At 40.4% G+C, this 25,331-nt stretch overlaps 1 protein-coding gene across 9 annotated transcripts in view; it reads right to left on the bottom strand.

Annotated features, from left to right (window-relative positions):
• LOC116426948 (dystrophin, isoforms A/C/F/G/H) overlaps positions 1-25,331 on the bottom strand; it is a 650,967-nt gene that overhangs the window by 426,830 nt on the left and 198,806 nt on the right. For 8 of the 9 annotated variants that reach the window (XM_031976684.2, XM_031976686.2, XM_031976683.2 and 5 more), the window contains 4 exons: positions 20,879-20,938; positions 17,594-17,805; positions 12,703-12,857; positions 11,878-12,067 (listed from right to left, as the gene is read on the bottom strand). In XM_031976684.2, the coding sequence (XP_031832544.2) occupies positions 11,878-12,067; positions 12,703-12,857; positions 17,594-17,805; positions 20,879-20,938 (617 nt within the window). The remainder of the gene's footprint in view (positions 1-11,877; positions 12,068-12,702; positions 12,858-17,593; positions 17,806-20,878; positions 20,939-25,331) is intronic. The other variant, XM_031976685.2, reaches the window with a different exon arrangement.

The following is a 25,331-nucleotide window of genomic DNA, read 5'->3' as shown; positions in this document are numbered from 1 at the left end:
GGGGAACTACCGTTCGCCGAGCGAAACGCGTTCACCTGCGCCGCGCGGCCGACACCCTTCCGTTATTAGCCGCAAATGGGATGCGCGAAATTGCGGTCGGATAGTGTAACGAAGTTCCCTCGCAGGCGGTTAACGACGTAACCGGACTTTTCATTCGATCAATTTGCAGCCCTTTGTTCCGCGCGCGCGGACGGTTCACTGACTCGTGGAATTTCAAGCTCGCCCCCGGAGTTCGAAGATCTTACCGAGAATGCACGGGGCGCGCCGGCCGTATAGAGCGTTTGTTTTCAGCTGGCAGGGGGAGTGGATGGTCGCGCTGAAATGTGACATCGCCGGGCGTACGGGAAGTTAGTACTGTGCGTATTTTCTTTGATATTTGATGGATGCTTCCTTTGTCCCCTGAAGCGTCGTTGCTGTCTGAATTTTGGAACGTTACACGAGAAAATCGAAATGTAATGTTGCGGGGAGTGAAAACATTTGTGGAATATTCTTCTGTTGTTCGGTGGATATCCGTTCGTTGTATGAAATATCGTGGTAGTCTGAACAATATTGAAACATTAAGCAGATTGGAGAGGCGAGTGATTATTTGCGGACGAAGATTCTTTGAAGTACGCAAAACCTTCAGCGAATTCGGCCAAATTATATGTCGATGATTCATTATTAGAGATAAACGAAGCTACACTGATCCCTTGCTATTTGAGTTAGTAAATCACTCGTTCGCAACTCAGTATTCGAAATGTGAAAGTTTGACCTCGGAGGAACGACATTCGTCTGCGAAGGGTTAAGTATATTTCAAGTAACGAGATTCTGTTTCGACCATTTCAACATCAACAGAGAATCTAACGGATTTCCCTATAATTAATTATAACATTTACGGACTGATCAGCAACTAGAACTCCCAAAGAAGCAACAGAATGAGGAAGGAACAAATAGAACAACGCGTTCTTTAAACCTTCTGCAATTCTACAGTTCAGCCAAGTTTAAATATGAACCAGTTAACTGTGGAATTTAGTTGGAAAAACCTCTCGTTCCGCGCGCAATAAAATCGAAAAATGGAGCGTGCACTCGTCGAACGCCAGTTGAATGCGCGTAGAGTATATTTTAACCCTTTGCACTCGGAAGTATTTCGCTAGATGTATTTAACATTTTCTAACTAGACAAAGACGATGTTTTTTTAAAGGAACTCAAAGAGAAATCACGAGTGAATTGAGAAACAGCTTTTTCATTCCAATATTTCACACATCGACGCATTATACATAGTTCAATATTAAATATCAAATTCTATAGTTTCACTGCATCAAATCAAGTGGTGACTGAGAGTCACCTCTCGAGTGCAAAGGGTTAACGAAAGATCAAAGCGAAACACAGAAGAATTACCTGTTTATGTGAAGAAATAAAGAATTCGTCGTTAAAAGAATTACTATCACGTCAAACTTCACGTGTATACTCGTCAAACACAGTTAACTGGTTAATATCGTAAAAGGATCCCACGATTTCGCCGAGCGTATTTATTCCCGTCCCGCGGGGGACGCATCCGAACAGCCGTTCGTTCTGTTTCGATTTCAAGTAATTCCGTCCGCGATCTAATATCGGCCGGCCCGTAACTCGGGCTCGACAAATCGCAATTCGTGCGCGCCGGCGCTGCTCCATCTTGGCCGGGCTGGTATTAGGAATTCCTTCGGATGCCCGGCCCGAAAGACGACCGTCTCTCTGTGTATGCATGAGTTACGGGCGCAGTTAGGTCGATAAGTCATTAGTAGAATCGCGCCGGCGAGCATCGGACACGTACAGAAACACGTTGTTAAGGGGAGGGCTACTGTAGCGGCCAAGAATATTGATGTGCTGATTGGTCCGGCGCGAACAGGTTCACCAAGGGGAAGAACACGACTGACCGGGGTAACTTAATTTATAGAGGACTATTACCGATTCATACCTTGTTCGCGCAAAGTTTTCATTGCTCGGGTATACTTGTGGTAACATATAGAATAATTACTTGACACGTTCCGCGCCACGTGGGGCGTATACGAGCCACGCTGAACTCTACGTTCGGGTCGCTTGAAATTCTCATTGAGAAGCGAAGAATTTTTGAAAAATCTATTGTACAGTCAAATATAGGCGACTTAACGCGTTCGCTATCAGCGTCACATATTGACGGCCTTAATCCTGTTTTTTTACATGTAAAATATAAATGAAATAATATAATGATATATAATAATGTAGGAGGAAGAGAATTTTATTTAAAACAGAACTATTTCATGACAACTCACAATAAAACAATCCACAAATCAAACAACGCACACACTATTTATACACTCTGATACACTTGTCTCACTCGCACACTTTCTAGAATATGCTTTCATTACCATGCATTAACTTCTGTATATTTGGAATATCCTAGATTCATAAAAAACGAACATTATTAATACAAAAATCAATATAGAGAAAATCAATGCATTAACTTCATGGATATTTGGAATACTCTAGATTCATAAAAAACGAACATTATTAACACAAAAATCAATATAGAGAGAATCAATTTAGTCTAAAATATTTCAACGCTTTGAACATTCATTCAAAGTGCGCTCGCACACGCGTCATTCATCTATTGTACACACATTCATCACTCATCGGTATATCTATTCTCACACTGAAATACATCCATTCTCACAAGAATATAGAGATGAATAATATATAAATGAAATTAATCCTATAGATATTAGAAATGATAAATTACGAAATTATATTTAAGAACTCAACGACTCGTTTCAGTTTGATTTTTCTAATATTTTGATTTATTGGATCGAGGAAAGTATTATAATTGAGGAGACCGTCATCGAAACAAGCGCTGATAGCGAACGTGTTAATATCATGTACACTGCGTTTATTTAATTTCATTTAATTGTAAACGTGTGGATCGTATACGCTCCACATAGCCTGAACGGAAAGTCTTAACCCTTTTCGGACGAAGATTCTTTGAAACATGCGAAATCTTCAGCAGATGAAACTGAATTATATATCAGTTACTTAAATGATAGGAAAAACAGAAATTACGTGTCAATTTCTTCGCGTTTGAGTAATTAAATCATTTGTTTGCGACTTAACCTTCGAAACATGAACATTTCATCTCGCCGAAATGTCGACATTCGTCAGCAAAGGGTTAAATTTCCTTTGAAATTCTGATAGGTTACTAAATAACTTGTTGGTCTACAATCGCGATCGTTAATGGTCTCAACAGATTTATCACGAATTAAATATACTTGCTACAACGACTATCAATCACGCTTCGTTCGGGAACAGCTTCGTTCAAGCTCTAAAAAGAATTCCCTAATGAAGGACCTATCTGCGAAGAGGAGGAAATAGAACAAGAAGAACAATTAATTTATCACAGAGCTTCAGTAACCCCGTTTTTGGAGATGACAATCAATAGCCTGACTCCCGCTCAAAGTTTAATGAGTGAAGGCAGCTGCCCAGGTGACATTAGTCACCGGGATGTAATTTGTAGTCCACGGCGAGGCTCTCCTGTCTGTATTCTGGGAGCGTGCGTCACATGTGCCAACCTCTGCTGGAATAATTTCTTACGTGGTCCTCGTATACAAATAGATTTTAACACATCGGAGTATTAATAAATAATCCAGTGCTTTTAGCGGAATTACAACTGCCATCGGCGAAACTCGGAATCTATGATCGTCCATCAATATCCAAAATGATCTGCCAAAGTTATCCCGTTTCTGTCCTACAAAATCTCAAACTGGCTTCTCCAAATTAACCCCTTGACCTGTGATTTCTTTCTCAACTCTGAACGATACGGCTACTTTGTCATTAACCATTTATTGGAAGAGAAAAATTCTAAGCATGTGTTACGCCTATATTTCCTTTTAAGTATTATAGTTGATTACAGAGGAATAATATTTACTTCGAATTAGAATTAACTAAGTAATATATACATTTAAATGAAATTTCAAACTGACTTCTCCAAATTAACCCCTTGGCCTATGATTTCTTTCTCAACTCTGATCGATACGGCTACTCTGTCATTAATCATTTATTGGAAGAAGAGAAAAATTCTAAGCATGTGTTACGCCTATATTTCCTTTTACATATGATAGTTGATTACAGAGGAATAATATTTACTTCGAATTCGAATTAACTAAGTTAATCCATTATTTATTGAATCATGTTGAAAATCTTCACCACGAGTCTCATTCATTGTAGTAAGACAAAGGGTTAACCCTTTGCGGACGAATGTGGACACTACCGAGATCAAACTCTCATGTTTGCGACACTAAGTTTCAAACAAATGATTCAATTACTAAAACAGCAAAAGATCAGTGAATTGTTTCCTGTTTCTCTACTATTTAAGCATTCGATGCGTAATTCAGCAGGATCTGCATAAGTTTTGTACACTTTAAATAATCTTCGTCCGCAAAGGGTTAATACACGTTCCCTTAAACGAATATAGACATTAATTACCAAGTATGTACGCGTGAAAATATTGAACAAAGAAGTCTAACATAATTTCCAGTGCAGCGGACGAGAACAAACGGTAACTTGCAATTAGATGAACGTTTGTAGAAACGAAAAATCGATAGAAGATACGGGCTAACGAACGACTAATTAATTCTTTTTGTTCGCTCGGGAAGTGATAACCTTTGCAGACGATGAAAATCGATTTCTCGATGACAGAGAACATACCCAACGGAGAAATGAATTCTACTACGGTCGAACCGAAGATACAAAGGTATTGCGGTATTTCTCGATCCACAACCACCGCAATACCGCACGTAGATGTATATCCCTCAAAAGCCTTGAAATAGCGTTTGTAATTAATTCCTTTTGCAATCGACGGCGCGGTATTAACCCGCGCACAGTTGCAACCGCAACACTTCGAGCTGTGTGAATGAAGTTAACGGACCCTACATATCTCCGAATCCCCGGGTTCCCCCGTTTCACTGTGTAATTCTCATTAATTGATGCTATGTTGAAATTCTTCATGAAACCGAACTACCATCGGAGCAACGCGATTCGATAATGGAAAGTAAATGCACGCTGTTAATTATTACACCGAGAAAGAAAATAAATTGAGTCATCATTCACAATTTATACGTATCTCTTTCTTTTATTTATTTCACTAATGACCTCTTTATTCATTCAACTGGCAAGACTTATTATCAATTTGCCAGTAGTAAAATGAATAATATATAATATACGCGGATAAACATACTGGAAGTCAATTGTACCTATGAAACGTGGCAGAGAGATTTTAGAATATTTTCAGAAGAAAATACAATTTCGAAGAAGTTCACTCAGAATGATTTTAGGATTCTGACGGAGATTCGTTGATGTTTTATAAATCGAAACTTCCTGTATTGTAATTTCATTGATATGTTAACCCTTTGAACTCTGTGGGCTCCAATATTGCGCAAGTTATAATATTAAATACTTTAATGAATCTTAAAGAAACTACCCTAAAATTATTCGGTTTTCCACATATCCAAATTTTACACTGAGAAGGAGAACAAAAGATCGAAGAAATGTAGCATTTCCCATCTTCGCTAGGAATACTATAAGAATTAGTTGCAGTTGCTGATAGTTTGCAAAACAATCTGGAGTGCTAAGGGTTAAAATCCTGTGAAACACAGTTTTTTTTTTAATTGTTTGTTTTGATTTGTTCAGGCCATGAAAGACCGTCCATAAAATCAGCTTACGTGTTATCTAGACTGTTACGTCATTTTTGTCCAATGTATTACTGAAGAATAAACAAATAAATGTGTACTAATAATGTTTCTTGAAATTCGTGCCACGGTCATTCTTTTCCTATGCAAATTATGGACCGTAACAAACGTGTCGTAATTGACATCCCGCATGTTATAGCATTTCTCATCTTCGCTAGGAATACTATAAGAATTAGTTGCAGTTGCTGATAGATTACAAAACAACCTGGAGTGCTAAGGATTGAGTTTATGTTAGTGTCTTTAATGTCTTTAACGAAGCAACATTTCCATTGAGAACCATCGCGGAACCGGGTCGAAGAAAGTGGCGGGATAATTGGATCGGCAAGAATGAACCGACAAAACGAAGTCGGGGAGTAGAAACGGACTCATCTAATTATCGTGATGTAACGCAGGGACGAAAATATAACGACATTGCACGGCAAATAACATTGATCGTCAATGGTCGGAATTATTGGTTCAGCGGTCAGACGACGCGATTTTCCTTTCGCAACCGTTCCTACGGATTTAACGGCGCGATCGATTCCAATCAGTTGTCCAACTGTTTATCGGATAATCAATGTCGCCGTCTCTTCGCTAATGGGGTGCATGGAAATTACATTCGCGAGCGTTTCCGCCGGCCGAAAATGCAGCCCGGTTTCAAATCCGTCTGAAACGCTGAAATTCACTGAATGATGCTTGTAGAAGTTACTGCCCTCCAATCGGGATCGAACCGTTTCAATTATTAGCGGACAAATCGATTTAACGATCGGCTTTAACGAGCTTTCATCAATTTCTTCCGGGAAACACTGGTTACCTTCGCGTTGCCCTTGAACTCGTCGAGGGTCCCGTTATTCTCGCAAACTGTTCATTGGAAAAACTAGAAAAACACCATTCCACAAATTTGTACTAATTATTAACCCTTCGCGGACGAAGATTCTCTGAAATATACAAAACCCTCAACAGATGAAGCTGAATTATACATCAATCACTTGAACAATAGAAAAATAGGAAACCACGTACTGAACTCTCGATGTTTCGGTAACCGAATCATTCGTTAGCTATTCAGTGCTCCAAATACGAAAACTTCGACTATTCGAAAATAAAACCTTTCGACCGTTCAAATTTCAAAAACACGAAAGCCTAGTACATTAATTCAAAACGGAAAGGCCAAAATCCTTCGAACCCAAACCTGTCCGATGCCCATCGTTCAAACTTGAAGCACGCCGAAGCTTAAACATCAAACTGAATAATTACGAAGTCAATCTATTCGAAGCGCAAAAAGTTAAACGGCTGTCAATTGTTTCACCATTAAAGTTCGAAGAGTTCGGGTACCGGGGTTAAAAGTTTCGCCAGCGTCCGGCGGCACATCGGCTGCGCGAAAGTAAAATTTCCCGCGAAGCGGCGCGGCCGGGCCACGTAAAATTTCGCCCCGATTCCATGAAAATTGCACAAACACGGGGGCTCGCGATAGAATCCAATTTGCCCGACCCTCGGCCCTCGAAACCAAACCCTTTCGCGGGCGGGGGAGGGGAATCGAATCGCCGGGCGAACAATGGGGGGATGCAAACAGGGAAGAAAACAAGGGAAATAGCGGCGCGGCGCGGCGCGGCGCGCACGGCGATAATATATGACCCGACAAACAATATTATAAGCTAATTTCCCGGAGTCGCGAGCAATACGTCGATCGGCGATGGATTAATTTCATTGGGAGCGACGCAATAGGTTCGGGGCACAGGGGTAATATCAATTCAACGTCGCGGATGGCGCGCCAGTTTCACGGCATTGTAAACAGAACAGGCTGGATTTCGATCACCGTCACGAATTCGTCGCTCAGGGAATCGTTTAAGTTTCTCATCACCCCGTTCTCGGCGCGATTTACGCTTTAAACTGCCGCCCAAGCGAAATTTCATTCGGATTATCGGGGAAAAAGGAGAATCGCTGGATTGAATCTTAATCGGATAATATTGTATCCGCTAATGAATAGTTGCATAAGATTATTGTTTATCCGGCATCGCTGGTTTTCCATTAGTCTAGTATCGAAATGATAATCATGGTAATTAAGTATTATTATAGTGAGTAGTATTATAGAGAATTAAATCTTAATCGGATAATATTGTATCCGCTGAATAGTTGCATAGGGTTGCCTGTTCGGTGTTGCTAGTCTTGTATTAGTTTAGAGAATGATAATCGTGATAATTAACTAATTGCGTACTGGTAACGAGAAATCTCGTTTTTTTATGAAGACACTTAGCTGTGCAACTTTGCTATTTACCACAGCATTTGAGAAAATATTAAATTTGATTCGAATTGATTATCTATTTAAAATATATTACATAACAATATATCTGAATTTTTGCATGTATATTCATATAAGTTGATCTCATTAAAAATTGCCATCCACACGATTCAGCTTTCTGAAAATTGGTCAGTACACAATGTATTAAGTGTTCTGGAGTAAAATTGATGATTTAGAGTGGGTGATATTATATATATTTCTGACAAGTGCAAGTGCAAGAGATAAATTGATTCTTTGAATCATTCCGTGTACGAATAGAGTGAAATTCCCTTACACAGCATTTTCCCGAGTTCATTTGCAAAAGTTCTATAGTATAACTGTACAACGAATGTGTCGTCTACTCGCGGCGCGATCATCGATACGAGAAAAGTTGCTCGCGACAACGATGCTCGCGCTGCGTCACGCTTCCGCGTGGATGCAAATCCGCAGGGCGGCGTTTTAGAAGGGCTCGTTTAAATTCATGAAACAGCACATTTCTTGGACAATCAACATTGCTAATTTGTCCCGTGAGATCCTACTGGCCGATTCCCGCGGAATGACCGAGCCGTTTAGCGCAGTGCTTGAAGATCAGTTGATAAACCGCTTCGATAATCCGTAAGCGACGGGTTCGGTCTCAAATTCGAAGGATTCCGAATTGTTCCATTAATCAATAATATATCATAAACTTTCATACAATGTCAAAATTCAACGTTCAACGATGCTACCGTACGTACAATGCTGGTAATAATCAAAAGATGTGAAATCTTCATTATCAACGAGTAAACTCTATTATACTTTCCCACAATAATTAATATACAAGCGACATTTATTCTACCTCTTATTTAGAAACGATACACCCAGCAGAAATTGAAAAACGTATTTCAGATATCCTGAAACAATATACTCCGAGGAAAGGAGTACCGAAGAAAAAATTCATCCGGAGGTCCCCGTCCTAGGGAACAATTCCATTTCCATTTTGACGCACAGTCCTGCATCTTTAAATCCCGTGGAATATTCAGTTGGGACCATCGAGAGAAGTCGTGTTTGCCCATTGTTTAGCGTCACTGGGCTGATTCCCGACCACTCTATATTAATGGAACACGCGGAAACACCATTTTTGGGGCAGGGTGCCGCGATAGAGGCGCGCTACCGCAATCTTCATTTTCTTACGCGATAGTTCCGATTCCCACGCGGCATAATGCATAACCGGAGAACCGTTCAGAGGAGGAGCTGATGGACTGACTGCCAACGCGTTGTCCCGATACCCGATATCGAACTTCTTCCTTTTAATGGATACGCCGATACGCGTAGCTGCGCTACCTTCGGCACACTTTTATGGCAATCAAACGAAGCCGTAAAACCTTCTTCCAGTCAACACGTGACCCATACAGATCTGGTTTCTCGACGTGACCACCGTTACAACGTCTCGTGGAATCTTACGACCTCGGCGAACATCAATTTCTGTTTATCGCGTTTAAGGCGCGAGCGAGCGTGTATCGTCTTATTACTGTCTGTATAATAGAAGTGGAGCGCGGATCTTTCTGCGTTTATGTTTTATGAAGATTAGACGGGTTGGTAATATTGGGAACGTTAATGGAATTTCATTACTTCCAGTGTTATATGTTATAAATCTGTTGAAACGATTAGTACTTTAAATGGAATTGATTTCATTTTATTTGACCCTCTGCACTCGAGAGGTGACTCTCGGTCATTGCTTGATTTAATGTAGAACTATAAAATTTGATGTTTAACGCTAGATTTATGGATGTTTAGCACTTTATTCTATTGTTGCTAGAAAACTACGTGTTATATAAATCGCGAAAATTGTAGTTTAACCCTTTGAACTCTGTAGGCTCCAATATTGCGCCAGTTATAATATTAAATATTTCAACGAATCAAAGAAGCTACCCTAAAATTATTCGATTTTCCACACATCCAAATTTTGTACTCAGGAGGAAAATAAAAGATCGAAGGAATGTTATATTTCTCATTTTCATTAGAGATACCATAAAAACCAGTTGCAATTGCTGATAAATTACAGAACCATCTGGAGTGCTAAGGATTAAAAACTAGAGTGTTGCAATACGTATTCAAATAATTGAACGAAGCAAAATCGACGAAAGCTGTTACTAAATGATGTTTGAAAAATTGAGTATCCGTCAAATTGATGGGTTCCGTAAATCTAGTTAATATTGAACCGTGTATAATGCATCGGTATGTAGAATATTAGGGTAAACAGCTTTGTTTCTCAATTTACTTGTGTGGGAATGGATGTATTTCAGTGTGAGAATAGATATATTGATGAGTGATGAATGCGTGTGCAATAGATGAATGACGGGACTGTATGTGTGAGCGCGTTTTCAATGAACGTTCGAAACATTGGAATATTCTAGACTACATTGATTATCTCTATATTGATTTTTATGTTAATAATACTCGTTTTCCGTGAATCTAGAATATTCCAAATATACGCGAAGTTAATGCAAGGTAATGAAAGAATGTTCTAGAAACTGTGCGAGTGAAACAAGAACATCTATGTATAAATAGTGCGTGAGTTGTTTGATTTGTGGATTGTTTCATTGTGAGTTGTCACGAAATAATTATACTGTTTCAAATAAAATTCTCTTTCTCCTACACTTGTAATTTCTTTCTGAGTTAAGTTAACCCTCTTGTTGATTTACTTCATTTTGCACTCGAAGTGGTGCATAAAATTAAATAATCAGTTAACTTAAACTTTCATACACTCAGGCGAGAAAGTTCAATGTCATTGCAACTTGAAAGTTACAAAATATATTCATTCGATGAAATTATTGAAACTATTGAATGCATTGTTAATTCGTGTTCATACGTGGATATTTAATTTCGTACTGCATAGATTTCGTTATAATCATGAACAAAAATTCGGCCCATAGAGGGTTAATATCGTCTTCGTCCAGTTCAGAAAATGTTAAGTGTTTCGTTAGAAATAAAGTTGAGAGTTAACTCCAGTCTGGAAATTCTGAAGATCGGGGAACTGCGATAGCTCGTGTAAATATAGAAGTTCTAAGATCACGTTCTTGTAATACACTGGACAGTTATGAAATAATGTATTCCTGTAAACCGATTGTAACTTCGGCTTAACTTCCTTCAATGAATGTCCCCGTAATAATTCCTCGGAAGATACACAAGGACTAAAATTACAATTAGCCGTTACTTTCTGTTTTACAAGCGCAGTCGGCGAGTCCAATCTCTACAGAAGTCGTTAACGATGTTCCAGACTATGAGGAAACTTTTTTCCTCGCAGCTGCGAGCGGCTGCGATTCCGTCCCTTTAAATTTCAGGGTTGAATAGATAATTTGTTCGGTGGAAATTGCAGAAAGTTGCGATTCATCAGGGGAACGTTTTCTAATATTTTCTACGGGAGTGGCGTATTTTAAACGGATTAAATCGCTTCAAGTGCTACGGGCTTCAATGGGAAATAATCCTATTCGCGAGACATCGCATTTACAAAATGTCGCGATCCGCCTTCGCGGAGATTTCGAGTATCCAACATTTTTCCCTTTGCGAAATAGTGACGATTTAAACATCCCTATTACGATGCATCAACGTCGGACGAGTACCGAATTAGTATCAAATATTTCAGTGACGACAGCATTTAAATTCGATACTTAAATAAATCGAAGAAAATAACAACGAGAGAAAAGACTCGCAAATTACACCGTTTATTCTGAAAGTGGCTGAAATACGTTTAAGAAAGAACCAATTAAAAGTAAAGAGACAACGTAAAATTATGAAATGACTCGAAGAAACCATTTTCCATAGTAACGTCGTTTCCCGAATGGTATTGTTGAACATCGAAATTTCACTGTCAAAATAAACGGGCAAATTAATACACAACAGAAGGGAACTCACCTTGAGTTGATGTTGCGGTCGCCTGAGCGCGCCTTGGTCCCGTCGTCCGCCCAGTCGATCGGCATCCGCTTCCAATCCCTCCATCGAGGACTCGGCTTCGCTCAACCAAGCCAAGAAGTTGTCCAGGGACCGGTCGAAGTTGTGGAGGGAGTTCATCGCGGAGTGCAGCAGTTTTCCTCGATTGATAATGCTAGGAAAGATTCGATACAGAGCGTTGTATACCCGAGAAACACGGGCGCGTTCGATTGAAATTCAAGATTGCGTTCTGACTGACCAAGCATTATACTCTTCGCGGAAAACCGGGCCGAAACGAGAACACAAAACGCGAAATACGTCTTATTTCCTGATTCCCTTCGATCCTCTATAAAACGATCCTACATAAGCAGAGAATTCGATGAACGTATTTCTTTCGCTATAGACTTCGTTCGCTTGGTAATTATACGGGAACTCGATGAAATTTCCAGAATGTTTATAATTCCATGCCCCTGTTTCCATGAAGCAACGTATTCTGATTTCTACGTTCGAATATTCTATATGCAGCGATTCCACAGTAAATTTACAGGATTTACATTAAAACGTCCCGATCGGGTTTCATAAAATATGCGTGTTTCGAGCCTTCGAAATAATATTCACCAATTTCCATTAAACCCGTCATTTTCGAATTTCCATCGATCCAGAACACTCTACATCAGCCCGCCGTCGCGCGTTTTCAATCGTATAAATAATATCGCGCGACCGTCATTCGGTTCGGGTATTTTCATTATTCTCGCCGGAGGAATGACGAATGGAACGATAGAGGAATTCTCCTCCGGAACCGCAGCGTACCTGGTGTTGAGGTTGTTGTATCGCTGATTGATGGTCTCCGTCATCTTTTTCACGCGGGTCGTGTCGTCCTGCTGATAAACGGCGATCAGCTTCTGCGTGAGCTGATTGAACAGTTCGATCTGCCGCTTGTACTGGTGCAGCTCCGCGTGGAACGACTAGAAGAACGAGAACAGGGCGAAACGAAATGAAAGGGGGAATAGAAGGCCGGCGTAACGGAGGGAACTTATCTGCGCCCGACACGGTATCTAAGTCAGAAGTCGCGAGCCATAACTCAACGAAGTTAAAATCTCGAGTCTCGAAGGGACAGCGCGAAGTTTTATGCCCCGATATTCGCGGGGGAAACTTTTATTCGACCGCGAAACGAACGACTCGCGTCGATAAAAATTATCATCCGAACGAACCTCCAACGATATACGGAGAATTCCCGCAGGAAACGCTGTAAGTGCCGAAATGAAAAAACTTTGTTTTATTCTTATCCTGTCGGAAACGTTGTAAATGGCACAATTGAAAAATTTGATTTTTCCTAACCCTATGTTATAAAAAACGCTGTAAGTGCCCAAAAGAAAAAAACTTTCTTATATTCTTATCTTGTAGGAGATGGTACAATTGAAAAATTTGATTTTGCTTAACCTTATCTTATAGAAACCACTGTAAGTGTTGAAATGAAAAAACTCTGTTTTATTCTTATCCTGTAGGAAACGTTGTAAATGGTACAATTGAAAAATTCGATTTTTCTTAACCTTATCTTGTAGAAAACGCTGTAAGTACCGAAATGAAATACTTTCTTATATTCTTATCCTGCAGGAAACGTTGTAAATGGCATAATTGAAGAATTTGCTTTTTCCTAATCTTATCTCGTAGAAACCACTGTAAGTGGCAAAACTGAAAATTTTTCCGTTGTTATTTTGGAACATAAAATTCAGGTGGCATTTTTCCTTCGTAAGTAATCATCGATAACAATAAACATCTATGATATTAATATTCGGAGATGAAATCATAATGATATAACGTTCTACGTTATGCTATGTAACTTTCTTGTTCCTACTAAAAAACATGATACTGCCACTTGTAATATCTCCAAGAGGTACTCTTCGTATTATCCTTTCGTTGACGAGCCAATTACATCGCGCCAATGCGAATAAAGGATAACAGGAAAGGTTACATCGAAACGAACGGTGCCTCCCGAATGCGCCGCGCGGAATAAACGGAACGAAAACACGGTAGGCTATTTTCATGAATGAAAATAAAGAGCGGGAGGTCGCGGCGCGCGTTTAAAATGAACCGTAGACGTGACATTTTGAGTAGCGTTGTCTGGCTTCGGAATAAAACAAATTGAACGCTGCTTAAAATTAATGAGGGCGGCGCGCATCGGAACGGGCGTGTCGCGCGGTTGCGGCTAGAGCGCCGACATTATTCGCTCATAGCTCGGCATGAATATGCAGCTCGCGACGGAATAAACAAATTAAAGCGTTATCAAATTTCATTAACTTCCATTTGTAACAATGAAGTCTTTCACGGCGAAAATCCAATTCCATTCGAGCTTCCAGCGAACTAAATTCGTAAACAGCGCAAAGAATGAAGAATACAAAACCGGACAACGGAACTTTCGAAAACACATTCCCCCGCGCACAAGCATTCCGCATTTCAAAGAGAAATTTCAAATTCCCCGGAATAAAGGCAATCAATCAATCAATCATTCCCTTCAATTCTGCCCTCTCAACTTCGTTCCAAAGAGAATTCCTGAAAAGAGCGGATCCTGCCGCTTAATTTGCAACCGTTCGACGCGCACGCGGATCCGACGAGATCTCGCCAATCGTTCGGCGGAGATGATCGGGACTATTTAATGCAACAAACTACCGGCTCCATGAATATTGTAATGCGCGGGCCGCGGTAAAAAATATCCGGTTGATGGCTCTATCGTGGTTCGACCGGGAAAAGACAACATTCGAGGATCACTGTGAGAATCAGGGGGGGAGGCAACGGTGGCTGGATCCCGAAGATACAGCGGTACCGACGGAAATAAATTATTCCATGAATATCTCATTCGGCTCTTTTGAATGTAAACAGAGCTCCGCCCGCGTGATGTACTACACCGAGTCGCGATCTCCCGTTGATTGGGACTTCGGCCGTTTCTATGGCCCTCTTCTAGCCAGCGATCTCTCTCTATCTCTCTCTCTCTCTCTTTCTCGCTCTGTCTCGACGTTATTCGCGACGCACAAAGCGGCAGCGAAACGTTTCTAAATAAAAAAAGGAGGTTAGTGGCTGGCGAATGAATACCGATCTGCTCGTCCCCTTTAATCTCGGCTGCAGCTGTAACGAACTGCTATCTACGGTCATTATATTCGCCGACGTTGCCCGCGCTCGTATTTATTCTCGCCGACAGAACGGTAAGAGAGCACTGAATTACACGGGAACTTCATTCTCCTGTTTCTGTAATTGACTAGTTAAAATTGGATTACGAGATTCGCTCCGACGAGCGTCGGATCGGCGATTCCTGGGCATCGAGGGTGAACGTTCGACTGCTCGATCTTTAATCGTTTCGTGTGCGACGAAGTAATGATGCGTTTCCTTGTTTTTCTGGGTGATTGGTTGAAGTTAGATTGTGGGAATTATACTCGGGTGAGTGTTGGTGAAGAGATCTTTTCGCTGTTTCGTGAATCTTTTGAAACGTTGAAAGCAAGATTTAATAAAGTACTGGAATAGATTCATTTTCCAGGGAATGAGAAATTATTGCCAGCTGAATGGAATGACAGGGATAATTGCTCGACTCAACGATGATTGGTGGCGGAAGAATGTTGTGTACTATGAAACCCAGGTGCCCAGTAAGGAAAATGAGCGAACATTAAGGCTGGGGGGTTCCAGGTAAGGTAATCACTGACGAGGGATCTTTTTGCGAATGGGGATACTCGGAATAACTTCTCTGGTTGGCCTCCAAGAAACTCTTAAATAACTTCGTATTATTTTTGATAGTCCACCGTTGAGTCTAGTAATAAATGAACAAAGGCAATCTAATGGCATCGTTCATTCAGAAACGAATCAGAGTAATGAACAGATCGAAAAATAAGATAAAATACTTGATCTCGACGAATGAAACAATTTCGTACGAGCCCTCGCATCAAAGCATTCTAACTTTTAAGGGCTAGATACCATAGAACTCTCTTCGTTTCAAGCATACGTATGAAAATCAGAGTTTCCTTCTAAAAGCGGGATGCGGTTTCATCTAGATTACGACTAGGAAGTACAGTCGAATGAGAGGCGCGCGCAGTCACAATGAACGAGACGCTCGTTGAATATGGATAACACGTGTGATGAAGTCCGCAGGAAATACGAAATAAGTTATTGCGCGTGGACGGTGCGGTTCGGCCGGCACTCTCGCCGGAAAGTAAAGACGAAAGAAAGAGGAGTAAATTGCGGGAACGAAAGCGCGGATTACAGAGTTTGGAGGAAGTTAGAAGTAGAGAACAGACTGCAGAAATTAGAGAGCAGTCCGCGGGAACGATAGGGTGGACTGCGGAGTACAGGGGAGGCGAGGAGTAAAGAACAGCCAGCAGAAATTAAGGAGTACATTGCAGAAGCGGGAAGATAGATTACAAACACTAAAGTGAATCGAAACTGAGGAACACGGCTCAGCAAGAGAAACGAGAGCGGAAACTGCAGGGCGAATTCCAAGTGAAAAAATAACTCGCAGAAACTGAAAGTAGGTGTTGCGTGATGTAAACTATACAGCCGCGGACAGGCCGAAAAACAGACAGTGCCGTCTATGTGTGGAGTACTCAAAGGACAATCGCGAATACAGAAATAAGCGAAGGCCGACGATAGGAAACAAAGTCGACAAAAACCTAACGCGAATGTTATCGAACAAAAGGGGTGTACAATGTGAAATACAGCCGTTCCTCCATTTACGCGGGATAATCGTTCCACGTGGATTCATTTTCGCGAATGGAAATCATATAAATAGTCCATCGGCACAAAAGAAAACGGAACATTGGACAGCGAAGCCGGTATACGTTTTAACAACTAGATTTACGTTTATTCTAAACTTTATTCTATTGTTTCTAGAAAACTATGTGTTCATCTATATAAATCGCGAGAATTATAACTTCAAAACCAGACTATCGCAATGCGTATTCGCATAGTTGCACGAATTAAAATCGACTCAAACTGATACTAAATAAATGATTAACCCTCTTGGACGAAGATTCTTTGAAATATACAAGACCTTCGGCAGATAAAGCTGAATTATACATGAAATACCTAATTAATATGAAAAAAGGAAACGCGACGATCTCTGGCTGTTCGAGCAACTAAATCATTTGTCTGCAACTCAGTCTTCCAAATATGAAAATTTCATCTCTCCGAAATGTCGACAGTCGTCCGCAAAGGGTGGAAAAACGCGATGTCCGTCAAATTGACGGATTCCGTAAATCTAGCGTTAAAGGTACATACTCGCGTCGCTCGAAGTGATAACAACAACGACGTTCCAGGAAACAAAAGTAAATTACATTCGCTGTCGCTAAATTCGTGTAAGTAAATAAGAAGCTCGTGCGTGTGAACGCGCATCAAGGAATAAAGGGTTGTAAAACTATAAACGAATTCGAAATGGAGGAGAATGAAAAGCGTAGGATAACAGATATCCGCGACACACGGGGATGAGAGTACACTGAGAAATAGTTTCGCGGGGAAACTATCGGGCGCATCAGGTTTCATTGATAAGAACGATCGCTTAAGGGCACGAGAGGGAGGGAAACGTACGGCCGCACTCCGGCGAACGGGCGGACGCGCGAGGAAATAAAGGCCAGATAAAAATGGCGACCTCTGGCTCCGGTTGATGCGCGCGGGTTAATGCGGGGGGTAGTTCGGGGCGAAAGAATGGCGGAAAATTCCAGCGTACCTTTTGTTCTCGGAGCTGCGCCTCGAGAACGTCGGCGGTGTGCCCCACAGCCTGCATTTTCTCCAGCCGGGTTTCCATTCGCGCGAGCCATACCTCCACCTCGTTCCTCTTCGCCTCGTATCGCTGGCTGTCCCCGAGCATCGCGTCCAACTGCGTCTTCCTCTGCATCACTTTCGAGTTCGTCTCGTCCCAGTGTTCCCTCAGCTTCGTAACTGCAACAATAATCGGGGAAACGCGCTATAGAATGTACCCTTCGCTGCTTCTTAACCACTTGCGCTGGAAATGAATTTAGAAATTTGACAAGTCTCCTGTGATGAACTTTGTTTTTATCTGTTTTACGCTGATATGTACAGTAATTTTGTTTGTTGATCGTTCTGCATAGAGTGATACGTTTCGAAGTAATCTAATAGGCGTAATGCAACAAGATTATCAATGCGTGAAAGACATCATTGAAAATTTTGGGATAGAAACGTGCGTGGCACGTCCTGCGCAAGTGGTTAAAATAATTCATTTATTCTGAAACTGTCCACGGAGAACGCGACACTTTGTTGTTCCTTGCTTGGTAATGTTCTCTGATCGATTTAATTAGCATCTTTGAAGATGACTGGAATCTATTCTCTGTTAATAGAAGATATTTGCAGATTTTTGGGTGTTAGAGGACTGGGAAAAGTGTTGGGACAAATGGAAGCTTTGTTTTTAATTTTTGTTTTTAACTGCTAGGAGAGTTTTATTTTAGCTTCGATTAATATAGTTCATAAATTTGATTTAGTAATTTAGTAATGTGTATAGATTGCTCGTGATTTATGCAAAACTTGCATTATGGGATATCGGAGATTCGATCAATGAACTCGGAATTGAATACTTCAATTACTGAGAGAGCTACGGTTCTAAAGGGCAGGTTAGTTAGTTCTGATAAATCTTCAACTTAATGAAGCAATCGCAAGTTCACACAAAAATTCGGTGCTAGATGGGTTAATGTCATAAATTCTAATCGCAAAATCAACCGGGCGCATTCCTGGTATCTACAAAACCAAGTTCTAAGCTCTCTGAAGGATCTCCACTCGATATTCACTGCAAAGGCAAGAATTACGGCGCAGGCGACGCAGGATTTCGCTTTAAAGCGGTTCTATTAGATCCGCACCGTTGATCTATTCGCTCCGCGAACAAAACCGTTCGGGAACGGAACTTTCATTCCGCGAGCTCGATGACGCACAGTGGGACATTCGCTCGATCAAGCCGACCAAAAGTCTATTTTACAAATTTTACCTAAATCCGACAAATTTTTGCTATTTGCGATACCTGAATGTACGAGGAACAATGCCCTACAAGCTTTTTTATGCTTGGAGCACTCGAAAAGTGTTGAGCTATCCCGAAAGTTAGTCATTTTTCGACTATGTGTTTTACTCTCCAAATTTCTGTATGTTTTGGAAAAATTGTACGAATTTCTCTTCTGTATCAGAGTTTTCCTGTAAGTATACACTCTACTCTTAGCAGCTCGTTACCCTTTTACCATGAATCACTATGTAAATATCGATATTTCAGTATAACTAACATATCATCGATATTTCATGCACTCGTATAATTTCACGAACCATTTTGTCGATCAAGACACGTCCCGTCATTCTTCTTAGGATAATTATGTTTAATAAGGTTTTGAGATTATCTAAAAATAAAGTCCTCCGCAAAATCTTTTGAAAAGTCACTTTCTACGATCATTAAAGTTTAATACTTCGAAACAAATTTTATCTTATAAATTTACATCACCTCCAACTTCGGCAATTTTTTAACCGAAATATTGTGATCCCTCAATTTTGCAAACTAGTATACAGAATTTGCAGAAAATCAGTAGGTCAAACAATCATATATTATTTATGATGTATTATCTTTTATACGTATATATGAAATTTTATATAACACTGTAACAGTTTTCGTCGGTTTTGATTCGTGCAATTATACGAATACGCGTTGCAATACTCTGGTTTTGCTAGTTTTCAAGATTTATATAGACGAACACGTATTTTTCTAGGAACAATAGAACAAAGTGTAGAATGCACTGAAGATGTCGATAATCTATATCAATAAATTCATTGTTACACGCCATGTAATTACATGTCATCCTACATTCTTACATTACATTCTCATATTTCCTCGTAAAAAGTCGATACGAGCCTGTCTTTAATTTTCGCCGCTCAGATCGGGCAAATACCCCACTGCGCGACGGTCAGAATTGGAGGCCGCATGAATAAGTAACGGACGGGGACTACAGAAGAATTATTCCAATTAACCGATCGTTTGACTTACTCCCCGAGCCCGCGGGGAGTTCCATTATTCAAGGGTGCCGCGGTGGAACGGAAATATTAAATAAAGCCCGGGGGGAATTATATAATCGGCGCGGTTTGTCCGATCAAACGGGCGAACGTTTCGATTCATCGATACCGTCCGAGCAGAAACTCGCTCCGTAAATATTCAAACGCGGCGCGGACGCGCAGCGGCGCTCGTTAATCATGCTGCGTTCTTCGGGTCTCCTTTGACCTGATCGTGTCTTCGTTTTCGTAGCACCGTTTTGTCCGCTTAATTTCCTTCTATTTAATTCGCTTCTCATTCTATGAGAATTACTTCGAACACTTCGAGCGCCGACAAATGGACCTCGTTTATATAAAATAAAGTCGTTTCTGTATTTTCATTTTATACACGTGAAACAGTGAAACTTTGTCAAATATATTGAATATACATTATACAACAAAATCGTCGAATTAACTGCGTTGTAACCGAAAAATTCTCGATCTTTCAATTCTTGTAATAATCGCGTAAAACATTCTAACTCAGTTCATTGCGAAGCTTCCACTTTCGCCTCCGATAACCGACTTTTCTCTAGAATGCTCGTTACTCGTATAATGTATGAAAAACTAAACACGCTTTTCCATTTTCAAAATGTTACATTCAAAAAGTGTTGAGTGCTCGCTGCAGTACACATCTGTTTTTACTTTTTCGATACTCCGTGTGTACGGACGAACCGAGAACCGCAGCGGAGTTAATCGCGCGCGAGCAACGCAGCGTCCGTACGGCACGTGTTCGTTGTTTCAAGAAGCACTTCTCGTGCGGGGCTAAAAACCACGTTGAAATTCGCGCCGGGCGCGAGGAACCGCCTGGAACCTGTCCAAACTGAAGTAGCTTAGCAGGACGAGGGGCGCAGCTGGTAAAGCGGGCGTAAAGCACTGGCAACGTTTCAACGGCGCGCCGGGCAACAACAAAATTCGCACGCGTGGACAGCACGCTCGAGTGTACCTTTGAGGATGCACTGCATGGACACGAAGTTCCGTGTCGCGGCGTCGAACAGGATCGAGGCTACAAACGGAAACAACGTTATTCAGAGCAATGTCTTCCCCCTGATCCCATTGGCCGGGTTCAGTGGAACTTCCACGAATCAAATTTGTTCGTGACACGCTTCTGAGAGAACCCTCGTGAACCTGTATCGATGAGCAGATCGTTAGACAGTGATTTTTAGAAATTTAGAACGCGGTTTGAGAAAATGCAATGGAAGAGAGGAGTGAAATTGATGGAGACGAAGTGGGCAGCAAAGATTTAACAGAAAGAGATTTAACCGTTCGCGAAGACTGTTTAACAAGTTAACTGTGGAATTTAGTTGGAAAAACCTCTCGTTCTGCGCGCAAGATCGAAAAATGGAGCGTGTACTCGTCGAACGAATGCGCGTAGAGTATATTTTAACCCTTTGCACTCGAAAGTATTTCGCTAGATATATTTAACATTTTCTAACTAGACAAAGACGATGTTTTTTTAAAGGAACTCAAAGAGAAATCACGAGTGAATTGAGAAACAGCTTTTTCATTCTAATATTTCACACACCGGCGTATTATACATAGTTCAGTATTAAATATCAAATTCTATAGTTTTACTGCATCAAATCAGGTGGTGAGAGTCACCCCTCGAGTGCAAAGGGTTAACGAAAGATCAAAGCGAAACAAAGAAGAATTACATGTTTATGTGGAAAAATAAAGAATTCGTCGCTGAAAGAATTAGTATCATGTCAAGCTTCACGATGACGTGTATACTCGTCAAACACAGTTAACTGGTTAACGCTTTGCATTTGGGAGGTGACTCTCTTGATTTGAAACAGTGAAACTGTAAAATCTGATATTTAACATTGAACTTCGTATAATACCTCGACAGGTGAAATACTGGAATAAAATAGCTTTGTTCCTCGACGTTCCTCTGATTTTCCTTCGAGTTAGTTTCAAGGAATATCGTCTTTGTCACGTCGAAATACGTTAAATATTTCTAGTGAGAAATTTCCGAACGCAAAGGGTTAAAGCACAGGAAACTTGGAACATATGAAGCTGAATTATACATCGACCGTTCAAACGACAGAAGAAAAGGAAACAACGCAAAGGATTAACCATGGGAAATGTCCAAAATCCAATCGAGGAAGAATGATTAAACTGAGAAAATGATTTTCAGTAAAAATTTCGAAAGGTGTCCAACAACTTCGGCAAAGACAGTGTTAACACGCTGAACACCGCACGATTTCATGGAGCAAACCACACAAAATGGAAAAAATACAATATTAAATCATTCGACTGAATTAGATTATCATTGCACGTTCGTCAAACTGTCACCGCGATGGGTAGCATTATTTACAATATAGAAATGTTTTCGAATACTCATCGTTTAATCGAGTGAATGATAGTAATTCGATTTGCTTGGGGGTCACCGGTGACCCGATGGAATTCAACGTGTTAAATAGACGCCGGAGTAGTTTCAGACAGAGGTTCTGAAAGTTCTTGGTAACTAAGGGAAATGAGAACGTCCGACTGCGGAGACCTTGTGAAACGATGCAGAAACATCGAGGAAACAAAACTAACGAGACAGTGGATGCATTCCGGGATACAGGAGCTGCGAGCCTTCAGGATTGCCACTGATGTGTGTGTAATTGTCCCCATGGGGTCGAACCTCCCCGACATTGTCCCTCAGGTTCCGTGGTTATCTAGACGTCGATATTAGGTCTCAGGTCGCCGGTAATAGGTCCCAGAGCCCCAGTATTATCAGTGTCGTATCTCACAAGCTTTGGGATGTCTATTTGATCCGCAAATTAACCCACTCCGTTCGATAAGTTCGATAAGTAGTCCACTGCGCTTTCAATCATGCTGTACTTGCCGCGTATCGATCTTCCTCTCGACGACACATGCACATCCGATACGGTTACTTTGAAGTCTCTAAACGTTGCCTCTTTTTCAATGATCTCTGCTGGCTCATCTCTACCCTTAACTTTTCATTCGTCTTCCTACACTGTCTAATTGCTCTTCATTCTTTACTCTATATTTTCGAATCTCCGCTCTTAACTCTTTGCGGACGAATGTCGGCATTTTCCGATGAAACGTTCATGTTCGGAACACTGAGTTGCAAACGAACGATTGAATTGAAGCAAGAGATCGCCACTTGATTCGACGCAGTGAAACTATGAAATCTGATATCTAACGTTGAACTTCGTATGATGTCTGGATATGTGAAGTATTTGAATAAAATAGCTTTGTTCCTCGATGTGTTTGTTATTTCCTGTAGAGTGAGTTTCAAAGAATATCTTCGTCTCACCGAAGAGTGTTAAATATTTCTAGAAACTTCCAGTGCGAAGGGTTAATTATACGATCGTTATTGAAAACTCGGAAAGTCAGTTGTACGACTGAACTTAGAAAATAATGTTAAGTGAAAGTTTCGAAAGATATCCTTCGATAGAAACAGTGCGAACAGTTGTAGGAACTCATATTTAAACACGAGAAAATTCGTGTTTTCATAACTGCAAATTTCTATTTAATATTTGAACGACTCAACGTCTCCCAGAAATGCGAGATATTATTAATTAGTAACTATCACAGTTTCGACAGAAATTTCTGCACGTTCGCCTCATAGAGAATTCGCGTACTAAAATTATATAACTACACGCGTCCAGGAATTCCATTTAGCCTGCAAGCCTCTTCGAGTTTCTAAATCATCCGAGCTGTTCATTTTCGCCGGCATCATGATTGGCCCCGTAACAAACTACGGAATCTGTCGTCGGTGAATGGCAACGATCCGATTGGACGTCTATTCGGCGCGGCGCAATCGAGGCTAGATTACACAGCAATTTTCGTTAATGACGGTAATGATTCGTTTGTCTATGCGGCGGCAGCGCAGAAACAACCGCGTGAACTCCCGGGGCAATGCAAAGTTTAACGTGTCTCCACCGGTGGCATTGTACTAATATCTGCGAACTATATTCCCTGGAAACGAGAGCGCGTTCGGGGATTGGGATATGTACGGGGACAATCAATTTTAGAGAAGTTCCTGGTAATACGTTGATGTATGATACCGTGCGAAGTGTAAAATACGCTGGGACAATGGAAAGCGCGAATTGTAGAGCTCGCGGATTAAGCTCGCAAACAGTCGCGAACACTTTCTATATGATAAATTCTATATATTATATATTATAGCATAGCATATATATATTAACATACTGATTACTATTGATCCCGATGGGAATAGACTCCTGTTCTCGCAGAGATTTTTCCAAATATAGAACGATGCGTTCGTTATACATATTCTATACGAAAATAATGATAAACATGAAAGCAAGTAATTGTTACATGGTAACAGCTTGTATTATATCAAATTCTATATTTTTCTATAAGAGAATATAATCGAACAGATTTATCCATAGACTATTCTGATTGATACATTTGTTAAAAAATATCATTTCTTAACATTTAACATTGTACCGTTACTATTAATATATTTTAGATCTTTTCATATTAGGACTTGTCTGCTTTATTCTGCTTTAGTCTGATTTATTTGCTTTACTCCAAAACGAAACAACATATTTGAATGCCGTAAAAAGTATTTTATGACAAACATATTAATAGCTATACTCTTGCCTGGTAGCATATGATATCGGTTTTAATGGTCGGTTATGCAGATGACCTATTTTCGGGGAAAGTGCACAGTTGGATTTTTTACAATTTTCTTAAAAAATTTAAATATACAAGTGAGATTCGCGTTTTTGTCAATGTTAACTAAAGCTATAGTAACAGTATAATACTAATCGCAATGTTTGCCATGTAATATGGGATAATAGTAATAACAAAGTGTACTGTATATCACGTAATAATTATAATATCAAAGTTTACTATATAACATGTAATAATGGTAATATCGCTGACTAAAGAACTAAACTTAGTCCACTAGATCTAGCCGCTAGATTTTTCTTGTCAAGTAATCTTCCCTTAGTAATTAATTAAACCTACCCAAGCTCATTATTTTCAGGATCATTAACATTCATTACTACCCCATTTCCCGTAATTATAAAAGCTCAACTGTACCAATACAGACACTGTCCCACGTAAAGTGTTTAGCAGCAACTATCTATTCGCTATTACACTAAATTACTGAACGCGTTGTCCGTGTTTCCATATTTTATTAAATACATATATTTATTCCTAGCTCCCGATTACTCAAGATCCAACCTTTCATTATTTATTCTATAGTAACACTACACTATCGGTATTTATATAAATATTCCATTTACAAACGCTGAACGTCTAACGCGAGAAATGCATATTTTTCGCGAAGAATTTGAATAACTCCCAAATGAAACAGAGGCTACGCCGGGCGTTATGTAAAATCACAGTTTATACAATTTTCGACATACATCCCGCAAATGTCCGAAGTTGTATATTTCCATAAATATGCG

This window comes from Nomia melanderi, chromosome 2 (assembly GCF_051020985.1).
Source record: "Nomia melanderi isolate GNS246 chromosome 2, iyNomMela1, whole genome shotgun sequence".
Classification (NCBI taxonomy): Eukaryota; Metazoa; Arthropoda; class Insecta; order Hymenoptera; family Halictidae; genus Nomia; species Nomia melanderi.
The sequence above is the reverse complement of the archived record's forward strand: the minus strand, read 5'-3'. Positions and strand labels throughout refer to the sequence as shown.